The following is a 22,880-nucleotide window of genomic DNA, read 5'->3' as shown; positions in this document are numbered from 1 at the left end:
ACTAGGACCTCACGGAACCAACCGATAACCTCAGAAAGGAGCAGACATGTGACCTGACCATTACAGTGTGGCTAGCTATTATAAAAGTGAATTTACTCACAATGCATTAGTGACCAAAGGAAAGATGGGTCTGCATCTGGAGGTAGGAATGGGAGGTATCATGGACAGTAGACAAAGGAAGTGACCCCAGGTAGTCCCAGGAGAATGGGGACAGGAACGGAGTTGGCAGAAGGAAGGAACCGCTGCGTTCTGGATGGAGGGAGAAACTTGGACCGAGTTACAAAGGATCAGGAGTCTAAAACAACACTAGGAAATGAGTCACAGCAAGGACAGAGATGGGAGCAGATCTGAATCAGGGAGAACAGGAGGAATCTTCTAGAGTAAGGTGAAGGGTGCTTGGGAGTCCCTGAAAATCCATGTTTGAAGATCCTAAAAGATACAAAGTGATTCAATGCAGAAGAAAAAGTCTACCACTAACATCCTCCATCCACAAAAAAATGCTATGTTAGCTTTCTGTGTATGTGACAAAATTCCTGAGGAAATCAGCACACAGGAGGAAGATTTGCTTCTGTCCACCATCTCAGTGTTGGGTGAGTTGGCTCCATTGTCTCTGAGCCTGAATGTCAGACTGTCAAAGCATCACAGGGAGATATCACCCTGGAAAGGAGTGGGCCCAAGTATAAAGCTGCTCATCTCATCAGGCTGCAGAAAGAGAAGGGAGAGGAATACCACGAGTTGGGCATCTTCAAAGTATGGGTTTGGGGGAGAGCATCGCACATTTAAAAAATTGTCCGATTTGAATATGAAATGTTTCCCCATAGAACTCATGAGTTTAAATGCCTGGTCACCATCTGGCAGCTGTTTGGGAAGGCTCTGGAACTTTTAGCAGATGGAGCCTCACTGGAGGAAGCTGGTCGTTGTGGTGGGTGTGGAGGTTAAATAGCCCTGCTTGGATGCCTGTTCATTTCCTGATGACTGATGACTGATACAATGTGACCTGCCAGCCTCCTGTTCTTGCTCTTGTAGCTTCCCTATTGTAGTGCACTGTATCCTCTCAAACTGTGAGCCAAAATAACTCCTTCCTTCCTAACATTGCTTCTCATCAGGTATTTGGTCATAGCAATAAGAAAAGTAACTAAAAAGTTGTAACAGCTGGCATTACCATGCCTCAGGACAGTGTGTTCACCCTCTCCAGCAATGTCTTCTTCAAGAATCAGCTGACATTACCAATTTCTTTTCTGTCCGTATTAAATCACTCTTCATGAAGTTGGAGGCCCCAGCTCAATCTCTTCCTCACTTGACCACATACAGGGTGAGTTATTTGTAGGTCATTGGATCATTCCAAATGCATTTTATGGTAGACTTTATATTTTTTTGTCCACATTTAGGATTCCTCATGAGAAGAAAAAGGAGAACAAAAAGCATGAAGATCTTCCAGAAGGCCATCACTCACCCCAAGGTCAGATGCTGCAGGATGTGGAGGGTGTCTGGAGTGCTGGCAGCAAGACTCAGGAGGAGGGAGAAGATGGGGCTGCAGAGGAAGGACCTTTGCTCATCAAAAGAGAACCACGCAAAGATGTGAAAGGTGGGAGCAGCCTAGCCCTGTGTCCTCATGGGCATAGGGGTTTAACCAAGACTCTGGAACTGGGGCTCTGCCCAGGACAAGGGCAAAGCTAGTGTCACAAGACAAGGCCAATGCATATATAATATGTAGTATCTTATATATATTAATGTTATAATAGCAAGTCTGCTAAGCTACTACCATCCATGGGGAAACTTTGGCTCAAAGATTCTACTTTCCATATTACTTGCTTTTGTCATTATTTTTAATTAAATGTTTGACAAGGACAGCCCAGGAATGGAAGGGTTTTATTTTCATATATTTATCTTTTAAAATATTTTTATTAATTCTTTGTGAATGTCATATGAATCTTTGTCATATTCACCCCAACTCTTCCCAGATCTACCTCTTCCAAATTTGTGTCTTATTTAAAAAAAATAATCCATTGAGTCCAATTTGTGCAGTCTATCTACTCTTGGGTGTGTGGTCACCCACCGGAGTGTGGTCAACCTACCAGGGGCCACGTCCTTGAAGAGAACTAACTTTCCCAGCAGCCATCAATAGCTCCTCAGCTAGGGGAGGGACTTCACACCCACCTCCCCAGTCCAGGCAGAGACTTCGTCTGGTCTGCCCTTGTACAGTTCTTATGCACGCTGTCACAGCTGCTGTGACTTCATGTGTGAAACTTCCCTGTTGTGTCTGGAGAACACTGCTTCAATCTAGCCATCCAATGCCCGTCACTCTTCCAACCTTCCTGTCCTCTCATCCATGGTCATCCTTGAGACTCGGCATGAGGGGAATAATATAGATGTCCCACTTAGGGATAAACATTTCATATTGTGAACATTGACCAGGTACGGGTCTCTCTGTTAATCACCATCTACTACAAAGAAGAAAAGAAGAAGGAGGAGGAGGAGGAGGAGGAGGAGGAGGAGGAGGAGGAGGAGGAGAAGAAGAAGAGGAAGAAGAAGAAGAAGAAGAAGAAGAAGAAGAAGAAGAAGAAGAAGAAGAAGAAGAAGAAGAAGAACCTTCTCTAGTGAAGGTTGATAGATGCAGTGTAGTGATAAGTCATTAGGAGTTGGTTTAATAGTATATCCATTTAGCAGAATAATAATAGTATTTCTCTACCAGGGCCCATAATCTGTCTAGACACAGATTCTTAGCTTGGTAATGGTGCCCAGGTATGAATTTCATCTTGAGAGTGGGACTTAAATCCAATCATAAAGTGACTGGTTACTCCCATGATGTTCATACCACTATGTACCAGTGGGCATGTCTTGGCAGGTCAGTTATTATAGCTTACAGCATTCACAACTTGATAAGACTGATGGTTACTTTTCTCCTCAGTAGCATGTATAACACCTTTCAGTACTATAAAAGTTAGTCAGGGGATTGGGGATTTAGCTCAGTGGTAGGCTCTGGGTTCGATCCTCAGCTCCACCAAAAAAAAAAAAAAAGTTAGTCAGTAGGGATGAAGCTTCTTTATATCTTGTCTGTACCAATAACAGCACCAGGCTTTTATGGGGTAGGCCTTAGATCTTAAGATGCTGGTGCCACCATTGTATGATGAACATGTCTTGCAGGGCTGGTTATTAATATCATTCAAAGGGTTCACAGCTGGTCAAGATTTTACTTAATTAAAACAAATTCTCAGGGGAAGGATCTGACGGAAGCATATGGAGCTTAGGCTTTGGGGATATGTTGTCTTTGGCCAGGGGTCCACAACTCTTTGTCCTTTACTTTGCTTTTTCATGTATGGAGTTGGGTTCCTCCATGCTGAGTGGAGCTTCTACATCTAGGGAGGTTCAGACCTGAATCCCAGAAACATTCCCATAAAGAGAATGGCTACTAGCCAATAAGAGTTCTCTTCAAGACTGAAGAACAAATCTTGCCTAGTGCCAAAAGTCTTCAGAGCCGTGGTAACAGTGCTGTAACTGATGTGCATGATGGCAGCTGAGATGGAGACTCTTCACGGCTCCTCCTGTTTCTACTCTTGCAAATTCTATTTTTTAATAAAGTGGGGTTTTATTCATTTATTTATTTTTGAGACAATGGTTTCTATTTATTCATTTATGTATTTCTAGACATGGTTTCATGTATCACAAGATGGTCTTTTTTTCACTCACTGTGTAACAGAATGTCCTTGAACTCTGGAGCCTCCTGCTTCCACTTCTGGAGTGTTGGGATGACAGTGTGTCCCACCAGATCAAGTTTACATTGGGGATCAAACTTTGGGCTCTCTGGACCCTAGGCAAGCACTCTAGCCACTGAAGTACCAAGTGAGCCACACCCCAGTTCTTCTAGCAGATTTTCCTTTCTCCCCAGTTTTGTCTCTTCCTCTCAGCCTCACCTCTTATCTACCCACAGAATGACTTTAGCACCAAAGACAAGGGCTTTCCACCCTGGAGTTTATCCACATTGCCTGAGCTGAGAGAGCTCGAGAGAGGCAAGCTGACTTTACATTTTCATGTCTTCCTCTAGTTAAAAGAATCAAACTCTTGGCAAATGCATAATGGGTCAGCTAAGTGGGCCTCAATGACAGAGGGACAAACCAGGAAGTATTTTAAGGTAGTCAGCTGTCTGTGACCCTCATTTACAATCTGAAAGACAGAGGTCCCCTGGTCACGAACATGGAGCTAATAGGGCTAAAGAGATTGACAAAATGCATTTGCCAAATTCTCCCAGTGACCTCCTGTGCCCCAGTCACACAGAGTCCAGGGTGGGTTCACTTTATTCAGGCACTGCATACTTTTTGAAAACTTAGTTTTGATCCCCAGGAAAATCTTCATTGCAGTGACATTCTGATCCAAGAGAGGTATGACCCCACAACCCTGATAAGGAAGAGCTTAGAGAATGGATCACTTGCAAAGCTTGCTGTACTTCCTAGTCCTCAAGGAGAACTGTGGGTGAGGCAAAGAGGAGACAGGACAGACATTCAACAGAGGTGGAAGGAGAAGGAGGGGAGCCCCCTTTATCTTGGGATAAGAGCTTTGGCCTTAAAGCAGAGAAAGCAAGATCATCAGAGCTTCGAAGCTGATGCTCGCATCAAAGGCTCTACCCATCTCAGGTTAGTCACCTCCTCAGGGTCTCTAGTGAGTTCCCAGTTTTCCCAGATACCACATGCATCCATATCAATTCTCTTTCAGTTTTCCTGCCTTCCCAGTAGAGCCTGCTCTCCAATTCTGTTTGGAGCCCAAGGTCCCTCTGGCTTTCTCACCTCTGCTACAGGAGTCGTTTATACTATCAGCTGAGTGACAGGAACTTCAGACAGAGCTTCAAATGAAAGCCACATTCTGTCTTTCGCTCAGCAAATACTTTGAGCACCCACTGTGCATCAGGCACTGTTCCAAGAACTGAAAACATTCTGGAGGATAAAAAACAGTCAAAGACATGAAGTGACTGTTACCCAGTCTCCTAGCCAGCCCTGTCTCTTCAGAGAAGAGTTCTGTGGGTGGGAGATTTGAGCATCCTTCCCATCCAAGGGTGGTCCCATCTGGGCCAAGTAAATCTTCTCAGGCGGTTGGCACTCCCTCCCTCTGAAAGTCGTGTTTGGGGAACATTTATCCGTGAGCCTGAGTTTAGAATCTAGTCGCTGTACTTTTTTCAAGACTGGGTGTTTCTTATTTTCCTCCCATGTGAAAATGATTAGACTTCTTCCATCTGGGGGTGTCCTCCCACTTCTGACCCCAAACGCTCAGGAAATTATAAAGCAAGTTTCCAACAGATGCTTTTGCCAGAGCCAGGCAGGTTTCCACATCTGCCAGCTCATGCTCCCATCTTGCAAGCCTGACATACCGGGAAGGAGAAGTGGGAGCCGGGTGGCCTTCTTGGCTTTAGGGCTGAGGAGGGGCAGAAGCAAGATTGGCTTTCCTTACCTGATGAGGCACCTAGCCACATGTTAGTATTTCAAATGTGTGTGTGTGTGTGTGTGTGTGTGTGTGTGTGTGTGTGTGTGTGTGTGTGTGTGACAGAGCTGGAGTCAGGCATATTTGAAAGAGAAGTGGGTTTGCTTAGAAATGCATAGTCTCCACTGTAATTTTTGGAATCTACGTGCGGACAAATGGTAGAGATGACAGACTGCAGAGTCCTTGGTCCTCCTCCATCCAAGAGCTGTGTATTGGATGCAACTGAAACCACAACCCTTGCTTATAATCTGTTTCTGCTTGAGGGTATCAAGGAAAACTTGGGAGACTGTTGATCAAAAGAGCCTGCTCCAGTTTATCCAGACTTGAGGAAAACTCGTCTTTCAGACCAGTATTGCATAATTGCACATCCTGTCCAAACATGCTCACTATGGTTCGGTCATTTAGCAGAGCATGACTGCTTTTCTGGAAGGAGCAGATTACTGAAAAGAAAGGACAGTGGATAGATCCAAGACCCAGGGAGAATGAAGGGTCCTCTACAAGCTTGCTGTGAGGTGATGGGTAATTTGCTTCTGATGTTGGGGACTTGTCTTCTGTGGTACAAACTGGAGTTTGTCATGCACTAATTTCTTTCTGCTTCCTGGTCCCCTGAGATGTGAGGAGTGCCAGCCACACATTCCTGAAGCTAAGAACTCCACCATACCTAATCTGCCATGGTGGACTGTACACTTAAAACTATGAGCAGAAATAAGTTCTTCCCCTACGTTCTGTTAGGTTCTGCCACAGTGACAAGGGATGTAGCTAAGCTATTGTTTGGGAGGAAGATGCTGAGATGAGGTTTTTTCATAAATTAAAACTCTAACACACTTCCCAGAAGTTTCCACCATCAGTTGCACATGTCACTAGTATGGAACCAGTAATCAGTATGTCCCACAATATGTGAGATTTTAAAACTGCATGTCCCCAACTGGGTCCATCCTTCTTAAAGACAGTTGTTCCCTCCTTCCATGATCATGGCCCTAAGTTGTAGTTAGAGTTTTCCTGCCTGGACCACAGTCAGGACAAATCTCTCACTCGCCAGGCCTGTAGACGCTCAGACCCAACCAAGTAAACACACAGAAACTTATATTGTTTACAAACTGTATGGCCATGGCAGGCTTCTTGTTATCTACTTCTTCTATCTTAAATTAACCCATTTCTATTCATCTATAAGTTGCCACATGGCTCGTGGCTTACCAATACCTTACATCTTTTTTGTCATGGCGGTGGCTGGCAGCATCTCTCTGCCTTCACCTTCCACTTCCCAGAATTCTCCTCTCTCCTTGTCCCACCTACACTTCCTGCCTGGCTACTGGCCAATTAGCATTTTATTTATACATATCAATATCCACAGCACTAAGTGACAGATGAAGTTTTGTTTTCCTCAACCATCTTTACCATATTCCACCAATGAGCCACATTGGCTCAGGTGTCTCCTGCAGCCCAACCCTGAAGTTGAATTCAGAGACTCTGCTGCAACTGGAATGGAAGAGAATGGCCCATCTTCTCCTCCTTCTGGCTCCTATGCCTCTTGATTTAGGACATAATTTTGCTGGCAGACAGGCTGTAACTGTCTAAACTCTTTAAATTTTTTTAGATTTCAGTGTTCAAACACAAAAAGCAACACATTCTTGCATTTGTTGTGGCTCTGAAGAAACCATATTTGTTAGGACTATTACTCAGCTAAATTCCATTTGGAACACACTTTGACTCCACCCCACACTATGTTGAGAGTCTGTACAGAGAAAGAGAGGTGCATCTCTCTCTCTTACATCCATTATAGCTCTAGAGAGGTCTCACTCAACTATCACAATGATGTTGAATTGTTATTTGCACTTTATTATTCCTAACATTCTTTAAAAAATAACCTGTCTCAAACAGAAAGAAGAAACATTCCCAATTTTGACAAGCTAGCTGGAAAAGTGCATACAAGGTTGGCAGGTGCCTCCATGTTGCCATCAGAGACCCAGGCTTTCCACATTCCCCTATTCCTCCTTAGTGTCAAGATGGCTCTCACCCCTGATGTACATCACATACACATACAGGCAGGAAAAGGAACGATGGATCCTGGAAAACAAAACAGGCCCATTATAGTTATATACTACAAAATGGTATCTTCCCAAGACCCTCTTCCCCACACCAGATTTGTCCTGCTTTCTGGCAAGAACCGTGTGTCACGGGTTCATCCCAAATGCAAAGCAGTGAAATGTAAAACACTTACTTTCTGACAGTCAAGATCAATAATGATGGGAGAACGGATGGATGGTGAGGGTCAGGACTGACAAGTGTTATTATCCTCAATTCACAAAAGAAGAAAATCCCATTATGTAAGTCAAGTTCACAGCCCAGGCAGCTAGAGCACAGCACCTCTCAGCTTCCAAGGACCCATAGTGTCTTCTGTGTGGGACACCCAGGGCTTGCATGAGGCAGCATTTAGAAACAACCACTGAATCACATCTATTCACAAATGCTGCCTTCCATCTCCTGGCACAGGCAGCATCCTGCAAAGAGAGCCCAGGTGGTGACCAAACCTCTCCTGTTGCTTTGTGGAGTGTGTGTGTGTGTGTGTGTGTGTGTGTGTGTGTGTGTGTGTGTATGAGTGTGTGGATGTGAGTGTTGTGATATGTGAGTGTATGAATATGCAGCTATGTGTATGGTATGTGTGTGTGTGAGGGTGTATGTGTGTATGTGTGATATGTGTAAGTATATGAGTGTGTGATATGTGTAAATATATGAGTGTGCGGATGTGTGTGTGTGTGTGTGTGTGTGTGTGTGATGTGTGTAGATCTATGTTGTGATGTCAGCTCTTTCCTCTGATTCCACCTCACTTCACAAAGCAGCAGGGTTTAGAATCAGCCTTGGTTTGTCCCAGTTTATATTTTCCAGAAAATCTGAGGGTTGGTGCCAGCGAGCCTCGTTCTGTAAACTGGTGGTGAGGCATTGGCCAGTGGTACACTGTAGCAAATGTGGAGGCTTGACTCCCAGCTCCGTCAGTTTCCAGTGTGTCCCTGGCCAAGTCCCTTAGCCTCTCCCTGTCACTGTCTCTCCACCACTCTCAGAGTCCTCTTGCCACAGAGTAAATGACAATACATTTGGTGGATTAAAACCTCTGCTAATTATGTCAGTTTTATAGGTCAGGAAACTGGGCAAAGCTTAGCTCACTCCTGTCCTTGGCATCTCCTTGTGACTCCGGGTTCTTGGTAAGATCCATTTCTTCACGGACTTAGAACTCATGGTGGCTTGTCTCCTGAAGGCTTTGAACCCAAGACCATTTCTAAGGGACTCAGCAAATTAGGTCATGCCTGCCAAGATAAGCTCCTTGGTTTGTTCGCTTTTATTTTCTGGGTATGAGTGTTTTGCATGCATGTAAGCATGGATACCATATGTGTGCAGCACCTGTTGAGGCCAGAAAAGGACATCAGATCTTCTGGAACTGGAGTTGCAGATGATTCTTAGCTACCACATGGCTTCTAGGAAACAAATCTGTGTCCTCTGGAAAAGCAACAAGTGCTCTTAGGCAGTGAGCCATTTCTCCAGCCCCATAATCTCCACCTTGATCACTTTAGAGACAACTGATTGGGATCTTTAACTACGAAATGCCTTCATCTTTTCCATGTAGCACCATAGCCATGGGAATGTTGACTCATCATATTCACTCGCCCAGGTCACATCCAAGGAGAGGGGTCATTTAGGATGTGTACCATAGGGTGTTAGAATCTTAGGCACTTTAGAATTCTGCCTGTCATACCCCATACAATGAAGATTCAGATCCCATCTCATACGGTCATTCTGAATACTCAAGCCACATGGTAGGTAGGCCCCATGCTAGGAGCTGAGGAATTCAAACAATATTAACATAAACCTTGTTTTAAAAGAAATCACAAGCCAGGCATTGCAATGTCTGCATGTCATCCAGCACTTGGGAGGTAGATGAAAAAGAATCAGATGTTCAAGGCCACCCTTGGTTACACGTAGAGTTTGGCCAGCCTGGATTACGTGAAACAGCAGCAAAAGCAACAGTAACAAAATTAAATTAAAACGGTGTTTCTCTGGCATTAACAGCTTTCCTGTGATGCAAAAGTTGGCAAGAAGCATTAAAGCTTTAATATAACCACATGACTTTTTGATATAAAAAACCCAATGTTTTTTGGCATATGGAGCCACTGTCAGAAATAAGAAACGCTGACACCAGTCAAACTCTGTGATCTGTAGGGTTATTATTTCCACCCTCAAAAGCCCCTGGTTTGGCTTCTAGCTTGCAGTCAGAGGAGCAGCTATTTGGCTGCTGGAGTCTGTGTGGACAAGTTGATTCCAACCTGGAGGTGCGTGAGCCCTCACTGCCCAGGTTGAAATAGTGGGAAACTTGTCCAAAGCATCACTCGGCTAAACTCAAAAGCAATGGGCACTGAAGTTTTTGAAAGCTCCTTGGGAGATGCCACCACACTTCCAAGACTGGGAGTTGCCATTCTAGCCAGTGGGAGTTCATTACGCCTGTCCTGAACACTAAAGTCCCTTTTAAAATAGTTCCAAATGGGCTTGCCTTGAGAAACTGAAAAGCTGAGTCCAGTCCCTGAGAACTCACACAAAATTTCAGAAAGTGCCAGGTGTGACAGTGCACACTTGGACTCCCAGCACTGAGCCTAATTGGTGAGACTTCAATCAAATGAGAGACCCTGTCTCAAAGGTGATGGAAGGCCAAAGATGGCACCCAGGGTTGTCCTCTGGTCTCCACAGACATGGGCATGGTGGCTCCTGTAGGCAAGTTAATATATGTTTATGTAGCCTGTGCCACATAGTGAGGCTCCTTCTCAAACAAAAACCAAAAAAAAAAACAAACAAAAAAACAAAAACCAAACAAACAAACAAACAAAACCAAAACAACAACAAAAAACAAGTGTGCACGAGGGCCTGAGCTCAATCTCTAGCAGTGTCTTCTTTTTTAAAGAGGAAAAAGAATAGTTCAGTAGAAAGCTATTTTTACTTTAAAGGGCTCAGAGTTAAGTAGGAAGACACCTTTTCTGCACCCAAAGAGAAGTATTTTCAGCATCAAGGGCATGGGATTAATTTTGAGGTTATAAACACATTTTTTAAAATTTTTCCCCCAGTTTTCTGTGAGTATGTGTTATCTCCAGGGCTTAATCACTTCCAGAGAATTGTTTCCCTACATCTCCCCTCCTTTCCCCTACCCCGACCCCCTAAGAATCATTACTACAGATGGAATTTAAAAATTACCCAACAGTCCTGGTTATCTCACTAAAATAAAGAACAACATGGAGTCCACCACCTCCTCCGCCTCCCTGTGCCTCCTCTCATCCCCAGGGCCTCCATCTCTTGGCTCAAGAGTGCATCCCGGTCTGGGTGGGGCTGACCCTTTTGCCGCTGAATGGACATTCCCTGAGTCCAGCCGTATGAGTCAAAAAAGCAGACTTATTGGCTAAGGAGGCTTCAGCCAAGCCCTAAGAAGCCGGATTCTACTTTTAAGAAAATGTTGGGCTAATGGAAGCCGAGATGGAAAGCCATGTGTGCCCTGGTCCCTAGGGTCCAATGGGGAAGCCCCTCCCTTCATATCACACACTTCTGAAAAGTCCTGAGAGGCATCCCAGCAGCTGCAAGAAGAGCAAAGTCTCTGCTCAGACAACCGTCTTCCCAGCTCTCTCCCCATGCACATGTTCTCCAAATATACATTGAGAATCTGTTAAATAGCAGATGCCCACTAAACCATGGTAGCCCACCCTCACCTTACTCTGTCAAAAACTGTTCAGAGCTGGAGAGATGGCTGTCAGTCAAGTGTGTGCTGTGCAAGCGGATACCCCGAGTCTGATCCCTAGCATCCATGTCATAAATCAGGCATGGCAGTACACATCTGAAATCCCAACACCAGGAGAAGGAGAAAGATGGATTTCTGAAGTTCATAGTCAGACAGTCTAGCCTAACAGGCAAGTTCCAGGCCAGTGAGAGATCCTGTCTAAACAAAAGATGGACAGTGTGTGAGAAACGACACCTAAGATTGACCACCAGCCTCCACATCCACTGCACATGTGTGCATACACAGGAACACGAACACAAGGAAAAACAACAGCAAAAGAATGCCTCCAACTAGAGCTGACCACAGCCTCAAATTTAAATGTTTTGGCAGCCTCAGAAAGAATGATTCTGAGTCATGTTTTTATATCTAATTTGAGTTTCTAGGGGGAAACTTTGGTGAAGTTCACTTCTGTCACTGTTTTGAGAAATTCAAGGCTGCCACTCAGCCTGCAAGAGGTGTTGAGGAAGCACACAGCACACAGCACCCCTGGCCAAGGAAGGACACAGCGAGGAAACACACAGCCACTCCTTCCATGGAGGGATCAGGGCTGACCCTTAGAGGAAACCTTCCGAGAAAACCTAAGGGAGATGATGCCCTAACTTACTCGCTGGTGTTCATGTGTGGGAGAATGAATAACCCTTTCCTGCATCCATGGGAGGTAGATTACACCTAAGAAACTCATGAATCCCCAAAGCAGGCTAGTATGAGAGGGAGTGATTAAGGAATATGACAATGAAATTGTTCTCTCTAGGATTTGGGGTCCTTTGTTGTATTTTTAATATAAAGAAGGTAAAGTGTTTGCTTTGAAAACATACAAGGATTTGAGTCTGGATTCCTGGCATCCGTATGAAAAGTCAGGTACAGCAATATGCTGCTATAATCCCGGCACTGTAGAGGCAGAGACCGGTAGATTCCTGCAGGTTGCCGGCTAGCCAGCCTCGCTGAACTGATGGGTAGCAGCTGAGGAATGACAGCCAAGGTGGTGCTCTGGCCTCTGCACATATCCACATACACATGTACCTGCACACAAACATGAGCATTCGCACTGAGGCTGGGCATCTTCCTCAGCCACTCAACCTTATTTTCTGACAGTCTCTCACTGAACCTAGAGCTTACTCAGACACCTAGACTAGCTGGCCAGCAAGCCCCAGGGATCCTCCTGTTTCTGCCTCCCAGGAACTGGGAGCACAGCCGCGCACCACCACCACACCTGATACTTTTTAAATGCAGGTTCTGGGGATCAAACTTGGGTCCTTGTTACTGCACAGCAATCACTTTACTGACTGAGCTACTTCTCTAGCCCCAACCAAAGCTACTTTTTCGATAGCCATGCTATATAGTCGGAACAAAAAACTACGTGGCCAACAAATCCTAAAGTATTTACCCTCTGGCCCTTGAGGAGAAAGTTGGTCAACCTCTGCCATAAGATAGGAGAATTCTGCATCCGTGCAGCAAAATGAAGGGTTTACACAATTGACTCCTAATTGACCTAATTAAACAGTCATGCTGGAGCCCTAGGTGATAGTCTCTACTCAGTTAAATCTCCACAGTGAGGAGCCATTCAACTCACACAGCTTCAGCAAATCGACTTCTTCATGATGCTCCTGGCCAAGAGAATCGCCCACAATCCTCATCGTACTCTTGGAGCTTCCACAGAGGCATTTCCAAGCATCACCTAGGAGTCACGTGGCAGCTTTACTAGGCTCCTCCAAAGGGACAGGGCTGATAGAATAAATATACTCAAAGGGGGTTTATTAGCTTGGCTAAAGGATGTGGTCCCCCTAGTCTGACAATGTCTGTCTCACAGTGGACATGCCAAGAACGCAGTAGTTGTTCAGCCCATGAGGCAGAATGTCTCAATAGTCCCAACAGGACACTGAGGCCTGGGGGTTTCCTGGAGAGCTGCTGGTCTTCAGACTACGCCAGAATCCCAAAGAAGTTGGGATGAACTTGCTGGGGAGGGTACAAGCAAGCAGGCAGAAAGCAGTTTCCTTCTGCCGTGCCCATGTGGACTGCCCCCGGAGCATGTCACCCACACGTAGGGTCAATTTTCCTGCTTGAAATAATCTGATCAAGAAAAGTCCTCATAGCATTGTCAAGCGGCTTGAGACTGGCCACCACACATCCCCACCACAGCTCCCATTCTTGGCGCTTGGCGGAGGGTGTGTTGCTGTCTCTTGCCATGCCTTGTGGTCAGACACCACAAAATTAACCCCGTTCATGCTAGGAAAGAAAATAGCTCCAGATCAGGGATTCTAGGATACAGCCTTTCTCCTCTTGCTTGTTTGAAACAGATTGGAGGCTGCCGACCACTCTGGGAGCTGTGAATCCGCCTCTAATGTCCTCATGTCTGAGTGACAGCAAGGCTGCAGGGCGAAGCTGTGAATTATCCCCCCCAATAACAAAGAGCTTCCGAATATATGATGTGAGTCCTCTTTCTTCTCCTAACCTGTTGCAGACGGAGAAGATGTGTCCCCACAGAAGGGTGAGCTGAGAAAATGAGGAACAGTGGCTGGGTGGGGTGGGGGGACCAGAGGGACTGGAGTAAGTGGTTTTAACTCACCAGGATTCCCGCCTGGACATTCTTATCAGCCTACCACTGTATCAGATTAGAGAGGAATGAAACCCTACAAGTGTAAAAATGGTACTGAGAAAACTCACTTGGGTTTCATCTTTCAAAAGAAGAAACTCTCCAGTATTCAGTTCTCTGAGGTTCCTGGTGGCATTTTCCACCCCAGGACACCTCCATTCTGCCTCACTGCCCCGAGTCTCTGCTATGTGTGTGTCCACTGCATAAGGTGTTGTGGGTCTGGTCTTTGCCTCTTGATGCCTTGATGTCTTTCCTGTCTCTAATGGGTTAACTGATTTTCCCAAAGGTAATGGGTTCATTTCACTTTGTGAGAAATGTTTCCCCAACACTTCAGAGTTCTTCTGAATCTTTAACCCCTATATACATATATTCCAAATCCAATTGCTCACCTGGGTGAAAATGCCTAGGGAACTTCCTACACAGTGTGTAAGCCATACAGGTAGACAAAACACAGGTCCTGGTCACAAGAACCTCAGGGTTTAACTGGGACAGGTTCAGAGAGACATTAGCAGTAAGTCACATAGGGACAGAGACCCTTTAAGAGGATGCTGTGAGGGTCCTAAGGAAAGCTAACTCCATTCAGAGTCTGGAATGGTCTCCAGCAGAGATGATAAGTTATTGATTGGAAGCCCAAGTCATCGTCTTTGAAATGAATGGGAGTGAGGGAAAAGGCAAGAGAGCAGCGGAGGCTGAGGATGGGTACGATGCAAGCAGAAAGGATGTACAGTTCGGTCTTGTACTAAAAATAAGATGGTGGCAGGTGACGGTGGTGATGAGGAAGAGGATGGTGACAGGGATCATCTAAAGGAAGTCAGAAAACGATGAACCGGGGTAAACAACAGAGCTGGAGGCAGTGAGAGACAAGAGGCTACTCATTTTTCACTGCAGAGAGCTCCACACGAGGTCAGTTCTGGTCAGAGCTGATGGGGCTGCTCTTTCTGAGGTCCTTTGTCAACAAGTCTTGGCTCTTCGTGGTGAACCCTTTGAAAGCATCACTGGCCTAAAACTACGTACAGACACTTCAACCTGATGTCAGCGTAGGTGACAAGACACAGAGAAGCCTCCCTTTCCCCTTGCTGAGTCTCAGCTTTCCCATCTGGGAGGACAGAGGCTTGATTCCTGAGATCCTGATGTCTGTTAGCTCCTCTGCCCTGCTTCCAGGATGGCTGTCTCCCTCCCTACCTGGTGTCATTCTGGTCAGTGCTGGAAGAAAAACAGTCCTATTTCCTGCTGTGTGGGAGACAGGATGTGGTTTAACCCTCCCTGGGACCAAGTTCCTGTGGTGAGTCCAGCTTCCCACTCCCCAGCACCCCCTCACCCTGCCAGATGCTTAGTTAGAAGGAGCGGGGATACTGTCAGCAGCCCAAAGCCATCAGCCACCAATCTCAGTGACTGGCCATATTTCTGGTTCTGTGGAAACAACGGAATCAGGATGTGGATGGAGATAGTAACTGCTGGGACTCTTCCACTGACAAAGAAACCAAAAAGTCCTGGGAAGTCCCCTGATGAGGAGTCAAGGACACCCCCACACACACACGCCCAGGCACTAATTGCACAAGAGAAATGGGTACTGTCCAGGAAGAATTTGGGACCCGCTGACAGTTCAAAAGAGCAAGGCGAGAAGGGAAATGAGACAAGGATGACATGGTCAGAAATTAGGAAAGCCATGGAGATGATGCACATTAATTATTTTCCCAGGGACCGTGACAAAAAGGAAGAAGGAAGGATTATTTGGCTCTAGGGTCTGCCTGGTGAGGGAAGCATGGTGGTTAGAGTGTGAGTAAAGGCACTTCTTTGATACCACTCGTTTTATTGAGTCCAGGACCCCAACCCACAGAATGCTGCCACCCACATGTAGGGTGGGTCTTCCCACAGCACTTAGTCTCATCTAGAAAATGCCTCACAGGCACGCCCAGGGTTTGTTGCCACAGTAATGCCAAATCCTATCAAGTTAGCAAGATAAACCATCACAGGAAGAATCAAAGTGTTGGAAGGCAGGGCACCTACCAGGGCATGCTGTCAATAAAGAATTCCAGCATTATGACTGGGCAGGGACACCACAAAGGTAGTACTAGGGAAGATTCTCATACTGGATGATCCACTGGGCATCCACATTGCTGTGCCCTTAGTGGAAAGTCAGTGAGGATCCTTTGATCTCTTTCTCTCTTCCTCTCTTCCTCCCCCCACAGCCCCCCCGCCCCGTGTTTGTGTCTCTGTCTCTTTCTGGCTTTTTGAAACAGGATCTCACCATGTAACTATAACTGGTTAGCCGAGAACTCCTCATGTACACCAGGCTGCCTCAAACTCAAATATGCCTGCCTCTGCCTCCCATTTTCTTACAGAAGCAAGATGAGGGTCACATGGCCCACCAGATCTTGCCTCTTGGCATCTGAGAAGGCTGGTTTCCACCCCCAGAACACTCTAAAGTCAACATCAGGTGTCTTCCTCAATCATTTTTCCCGGATATTTTTGAGACAGGGTCCCTCCCTGACACTTGCTTGCTAACTGAGCTAGACTGACAGGTCAGTGGGCTCCAGGAATCCTCCTGTCACTGCATCCCCAGCACCAGCACTACATGTGTGCCCTGCTATAACCAGCTTCCTATGAGTGCTGAGGCTCCAAACTCAGAGCCTCATGAGTGCACAGCAAATACTTCACTGAGTCTGAGTCGCTCCTCATCTAACTTAGGCGCATGAAGGCTTGGGGAGAACACCAACGACAAAACCTTGGTCAATCATCCCTGTGGCGCTGAGTGAAGAGTCAAGATCCCATAGTGAATTGGCATGGTTCTGGCTGGAACTAAGTCAGTGCCCTGGTTCCCCATAAGTGGTACCAGACTCCTGACAGCAGGGGAGGGCATGGCTCTTTCCTCTGTCTCTCAGTCGCAGAAGGCAAACGTCAGTAAAAGTTCATCTCACACACGAGAGGCATGAATGAGAACTGCCTGCTACAGGATGCAGCTTGTCTTACGGTGTGTCCATGGTAACTGGTTCCTTTGCAGGCACGTATGGCCCGCCTACCCCAGCAGGGCCCTTTCCGGCACCTCATGGACATGAAGGCAGAGAAGAGACTGGCGGGCTGGAAGGAACGCCGTAGCCGCTTTGGTGACATCAGCATGCACAAGTGCTACCAGTTTGGGCAGATCTTCTCTCCTTTCCAGGCTCTGGCCACCACGGTGAGTTTCAAATTAAGTCGTGGGGGTGGGGGGTTGCTGAACCTCAGTTCTTTATCCCTTTCAAAAGTATATTAGTCAGTCGTGGCCCCACTAATGCTGAGTAACAAAGGACTAAAATTAAACTCTAAAACTCAGTATCTTAAAACGGCAGGAATCTACTCTCCTGATTCATTATCTGCAGGAAAAAATGCAGTCCTTCCACTTCTGCTCACTGCCAGCTCACAGAACACGAGGGTGTAAAGAGTTGAGAATCATCCTCCCATCCGCCACTTTACGTAGTCTCTTAGGTTGTGTGGAACAACGACCTCGCAGAGAAGTCCAGGGGAAGATTATAAGGCAGTGGCTACGGCTTTGTTGTTCAGAGATGAGATGATTTCAAAGGAAGAGGTAGACTGGGAACGGGGGACAATTGTCATACAATCCTGCGGTCCAAAAACTTGAGTGTGCCACTGCACTACTTGGAAAGCCTGATTAAAATGTAGATTCCAGGGACTGAGGAGATGACTTAATGGGCTATGTGAGCATGAGGGCCTGAGTTCAAACTCCCAAGTGTCTACATAAAAAGCTCAGCAAGGCCCCATTCATGCCTGTAATTCTAGCACTGTGGGTGGAGAGGGGCAGAAACTGAAGGGTTCGCCGGGATGTAGTGGATGCCAGTCCAGCTACAGGTTCAATCTCAGGAGAATAAGGTAGAGAATGACAGACTAGCATATCAACCATCCTCTTCTGGCCTCCATGTATCCATAAACACACACACACACACACACACACACACACACACGTCTGGATCCCAAGCTTTCAGGATTTCAATTATGCAGAGCATTCTGGGAAGGTAGGGAGGAGCTATAATTGCCTTCCTAAATGATTCTGTATCCATTGCCTTTGTACATTATTGATGAGTCGGCATATCCCAACCTTGCTTCTACCACGGCACACATCAAAAGTTATATGTCTTGGAAGGCACAGTGGGTAAATTTAGGCGCTAAGCAAGTAGAACCCCAAGCGTTGGGGAGACAGGATTTCAACGGCAACTAGTCAGGGCCCTCCCATGTATACTGGAATCGACCGTTGTACATCTGTACTAATGCTGATCTGAACATCAGAATCAGCCAGGTAATTAGAAGTACTACTGACCAAGTCTTTCTCAGAACAGTTAAAGAAGAAGCTTGGGGTTGGATCCCAGACATTACATCAGTGGGTCTTAAAGCTTCACAGATGAAGTGACCAACTCGATCTGGTTTTCCCAAGACTGGGGTTCACACTTGTCCCCGCAGTTTCCAACTTTTAGCATGGTGAAGTGCTGAGCCTCAGAGAACCCCTAGGTCCCTGTTCTAAAAGCAAGTATCTCAGCTCCTCGAGACCAGAGCAGACCAGATGGCTTGTCACACAAACCACCAGTGACTCCCATGCGAAGCTGAACTTAAAAACTGTGAGTGCTCCAACCTTTCTAGAAACTAGCCAGATCTCCCTTCTGTCCACTGGCCAATATTCTTCAAACACTGTGCTTGTGCCGGACCCATACCCCAATTCTGAGGAGCTTGCATGCTTCTAGGGAAACACTGTCACAAACCAAAGTAATGCTGCCAATAAAATCATGATAAGCAGTTAATGAGAACAGGCATAAACTGAATGCTCAGAAGGAGCTAAGAGTCATCCATATCCGCACTGCTTTCTGCTAAACACACACACACACACACACACACACACACACACACACACACACACGGTCTTCCTGCAGAACAAGTCCCTAAAAGTGGATGCCTTCTCCATGAGAAGAGACTCTCTCCTATGTCCTAGAAAGAACAGTGCTCATGTGTTGAGTTCTTACCACACCTCATGTTGTAGTAGTGACTTTTCAGTTGCTGTGATAAAGTGCTCTGACCAAAAACACATAAGAAAGAAAGTGTTTATTTGGGCCACAGCTCCAGAGAAATAGAGTCTGTGACAGCGTGATGTTTGCAGCATGGTGGCATCAGGAAGCACAAACAGGAAGCAGAAAGAGAGAACAGAAAGTGGAGCAAGGCCATAAATTCTCAAAGCCTACCCACAAGGCTCTACCTCCTAAAGGTTCCTCAACCTCCCCAAACAGCGCCACCAGGGGATGGGAATGAGTGATCAAATACATGAGTCTATGGGGAGCATTTATCACTCAAACAACACCTGGGTGTGTCACTGAAGACTCTGCAAAAAAAGATTCTCAAGCACTCTGCCAAATGAGCATTACACTCACTCTCCACATAAAGCTAGAGAAACATATAGTTATTTGTCTGCAACTGTTAGTATTCCAGAGCAAAGCCAGGGTTTGAACCTGGGGAGCTTCAACAGAATGCTCCCATTAACAGCTCCCTTTGGTGATGTCAATAGGTGCTCTCAACCCCCATGCTCTTTCTCACCATGATTCTTCTCTGCCTCGTAGGAGATGCGAAGGCTAGTGTTACCCCGAGACCTGCCCATGAGTTCTCGAATGCAGAGAATAAGTACTTCATCCTACGGTGACATGAATCTCCAGGATTTACCCCTGTCTCCCACAGAGCTGGGCTTGGAAAAGGATGACAGCCATCATGAAAAAGAGAAATCAGTGAGCCACATTAAAACACCTTTATTCCCCCCAATATTTAAAGCAACAAAGTATAATGACATGAAATAAAATTGCAAAAAACTGCATTGTGGTCCCTTATTGCAAGATGTTACATGAAAACAAGTAATATCCAGGGATCCAAGACTTGAGCCAGCCTCGCAGATGAGAGTGTTTAGACAGTCTAAGAAATGGACATATCATGTCCTGTGTGGATGCTATGGGGAGGGCTTGTAGTTAGAGTTTTCCTGCCTGGCCCACAGTCAAGACAAATCTCTCTCACCTGCCAGACGCTCAGACCCAACCAATTAAACACACAGAAACTTATATTGCTTACAAACTGTATGGCCGTGGCAGGCTTCTTGCTATCTAGTTATTATATCTTAAATTACCCCATTTCTGTTAGTCTATAAGTTGCCACGTGGCTCGTGGCTTACCAGTACCTTACATCTTGCTTCTCATGGCGGCGGCTTGCAATCTCTCTCCCTCACCTTCCTGTTCCCAGAATTCTTTTCTCTACTTCTCCCGCCTATACTTCCTGCCTGGCTACTGGCCAATCAGCATTTTATTTACACAGAGCAATATCCACAGCACTGGCTGAACCATTAGGAAGTGTAAAAGGCACAACCAGACCTAGCTCCTCAATAACATTTTCCTCGGAAGCCTGAAGAGTTAGAGGAGAAGAAGGCTGCCATTCTGTGCATCAGATTCCTATTTTTTCCACCATTGCTCATTGGCTAGCCCCAGGATACTAGATGGTCATCTCAGGTTTAGTTCCTCAATGTGACTGATCACAGAGTGTATAAAATACTGTACTTAAGCTGTGTGTGTGTGTGTTTGTGTGTGTGTGTGTGTGTGTGTGTGTGTGTGTGTGTGTGAGAGAGAGAGAGAGAGAGAGAGAGAGAGAGAGAGAGAGAGAGAGAGAGAGAAGGGAGGAGAAATTCAGCCTCTGTCTCTCCTAGCTTCATAGAAAGTTCCTCCTTGGCTGGAATGGGGTAGCTCTTCTCTACCCTAAGTACAAAGGAAGCTAATAAAGATCATATTGGGAAAGTACTGGGAGACAAGAGCTAGTATCAGGAAAAGATACATGGCTGATGGGAAAGCAATTAAGATCTGGAACATTTGGTGGTTTATAAGCCAGACCACTACAAGGAGAAATGTCTATTTAAGCTGAATTTAAAAAAAGGTCTTTTTATAATTTATAAATGCCAATACTAACACCAAATGAACTCTTCTGCCCTAAATAGGTTCCATTTTCTTTGGATGATTAAAAGTAATATATGCTCATAATAAAAACTGTTCAAAAGTATTTTTAAAGATAATTGCCACAGAGCTCAGTGTTTGGGGACTATGTGTGCTTGCATCTAGAACTTCCAGATCATCTGTCAATGTCTTACTCTCATTGACAAGGCTGAGACTGTGCTTGAACCAATGTCTGCTTTTTATGGTTTGTATTAAGTTATCTCATGGCACCACCTCTCAAAGGGTCACCTCTCAAAGGGTCACCTTATTCTGCATCATCAGTTTCACTTCCAGGTCATCAGTAAAACTACTAGACCATACAGACTCCCAACAAATCTCCTACCTCAAAGAAAATTAGAAATAGTTTGTTCTAGAACCCAAAATGAGTAACTATAGCCAAGAAACACATATTCGGGTTACCCCAATTTCCATACTCCAATCAATAACAATTTTATGAAGTTTTTATACTAACAAAACAAAGAAAATCCTAAATTAAGAGTCTATCAAATACCTTTGTGGGGATGTCATGTGGGCAGCTCCAAGCATGATGAGGAGTTCTCTGCTATAGGCTTCAGATGCCATCTCACAACATTCTCAGCCTCTTGGTTGGCGGAATGTTATTATATTCCAACAAGTTTAGTTTGCCAGTCATGGAGATGTTAGGTCAGAGAGGTGAGCAAAGAATTGATATTAAGGGGCTAAAGATAACCCAAGATAAATCATATTTATGCTGTAGACCTGTAGCATCCCAACCTCTGCATATCACTGAAGTTCTAATAAGCTAATGAGCCTTTCAGAAGTTTCTGTGGAGTGTGCAGGTCTTGAAAGGACCTCAGAGTAGGCACAGAACACACACAGACACCAAATTCTTAGCACAAAGGAAATTTATTACCCAGGAGGGATGGGGTTGGGGCTGCCTCAGAATCAGACAAAGACAGAAGCTGGTGTTTCTGTAGGAATGGGTTTTTAAGGAGAAAAGCGCAAGTCTGTTAGGATGAGTTCATAAGTCCTGATAAGACAGGGTAGCCAGTGTAGCCAAATAGTGAATTTTGATTGCTGGACCTTGGTGTTTTGACAGTTGACCTTGGAGTTTTAATCGGGCATAGGAAATGGCCAAATAAGGGAATAGACCTTAGTAATCTAACAGTTTAGCAAGGGAGAGGGAATGGGGGAGGGCAAGACATTCCAGTGCCGTATTTGTAATGCTCGGACCTGTTAGAGAATCCTTTAGTTCTTCCCAGGAACTTTTCCTAGCAATTATCAGGTCCATTTCTGATTGCCAAGTCACTTCTGGGTCCTGAAGGCTATTTCCAGGTCCTCTCCCTATTGGTGAAATTATTAAGGCCACTCCACGTAGTTAAAAGGGAGGTTTATTTTGTGGGGTAGCTTACAAATGAAGGGATAGCTTGCAGGGTCTGGGGAAGGTATGGCGTAGTCCGGCGGTGTTCTCTGGAGAACTCCGTTTGGTCTACCTCCAGGGTCCTGGAACCAAGAGAAGCCTCTCCTTTTGATCCTGGGTCTTCAGCGTCCTCTCTCAGCCCGCCTTGAAGGTGTGACCATTACCGAAGTCTCAGTGGGGGTTGGAACTTCCAGGCCAAGGCTGGAATGGCTACCCACTACACTTCCCAATGACAGAAGTTACAGAAGCCACAAGCCCCATTTACATCTCATCACTGAATCAGGGAAAGCAGTCCATCCTTGGCCTCATTTAAACTTTTGAATATATTAATTCTATCACCACCACCAAAAAGAAGGAGGAGGAGGAGGAGGAGGAGAAGAAGAAGAAAAGAAGAAGAAGAAGAAGAAGAAGAAGAAGAAGAAGAAGAAGAAGAAGAAGAAGAAGAAGAAGAAGAAGGAGAAAAGAAGAAGAAGAAGAAGAAAAGAAGAAGAAAAGAAGAAGAAGAAGAAGAAGAAGAAGAAGAAGAAGAAGAAGAAGAAGAAGAAGAAGAAGAAGAAGAAGAAGAAGAAGAAAGAGGGTAAAGCACACCACAAAACTTCATTTCTCTTTCTTCAAACTTTTCCAGAGATT

General features: G+C 45.5%; 1 protein-coding gene across 1 annotated transcript in view; it reads left to right on the top strand.

Moving 5' to 3' along the window:
• LOC118588782 overlaps nt 1-19,681 on the top strand; it is a 40,455-nt gene extending 20,774 nt beyond the window's left edge. Inside the window, exons 2-6 of the mRNA XM_036195325.1 lie at nt 1,389-1,578; nt 4,169-4,182; nt 13,625-13,754; nt 16,861-17,034; nt 19,451-19,681. Coding sequence (XP_036051218.1) covers nt 1,389-1,578; nt 4,169-4,182; nt 13,625-13,754; nt 16,861-17,034; nt 19,451-19,681 — 739 coding nt within the window. The remainder of the gene's footprint in view (nt 1-1,388; nt 1,579-4,168; nt 4,183-13,624; nt 13,755-16,860; nt 17,035-19,450) is intronic.
• Nucleotides 19,682-22,880: the final 3,199 nt, after the last annotated feature.

The sequence above is a fragment of the Onychomys torridus genome, chromosome 8, assembly GCF_903995425.1.
Source record: "Onychomys torridus chromosome 8, mOncTor1.1, whole genome shotgun sequence".
NCBI lineage: Eukaryota > Metazoa > Chordata > Mammalia > Rodentia > Cricetidae > Onychomys > Onychomys torridus.
This window is presented reverse-complemented; position numbering and strand designations above follow the sequence as displayed.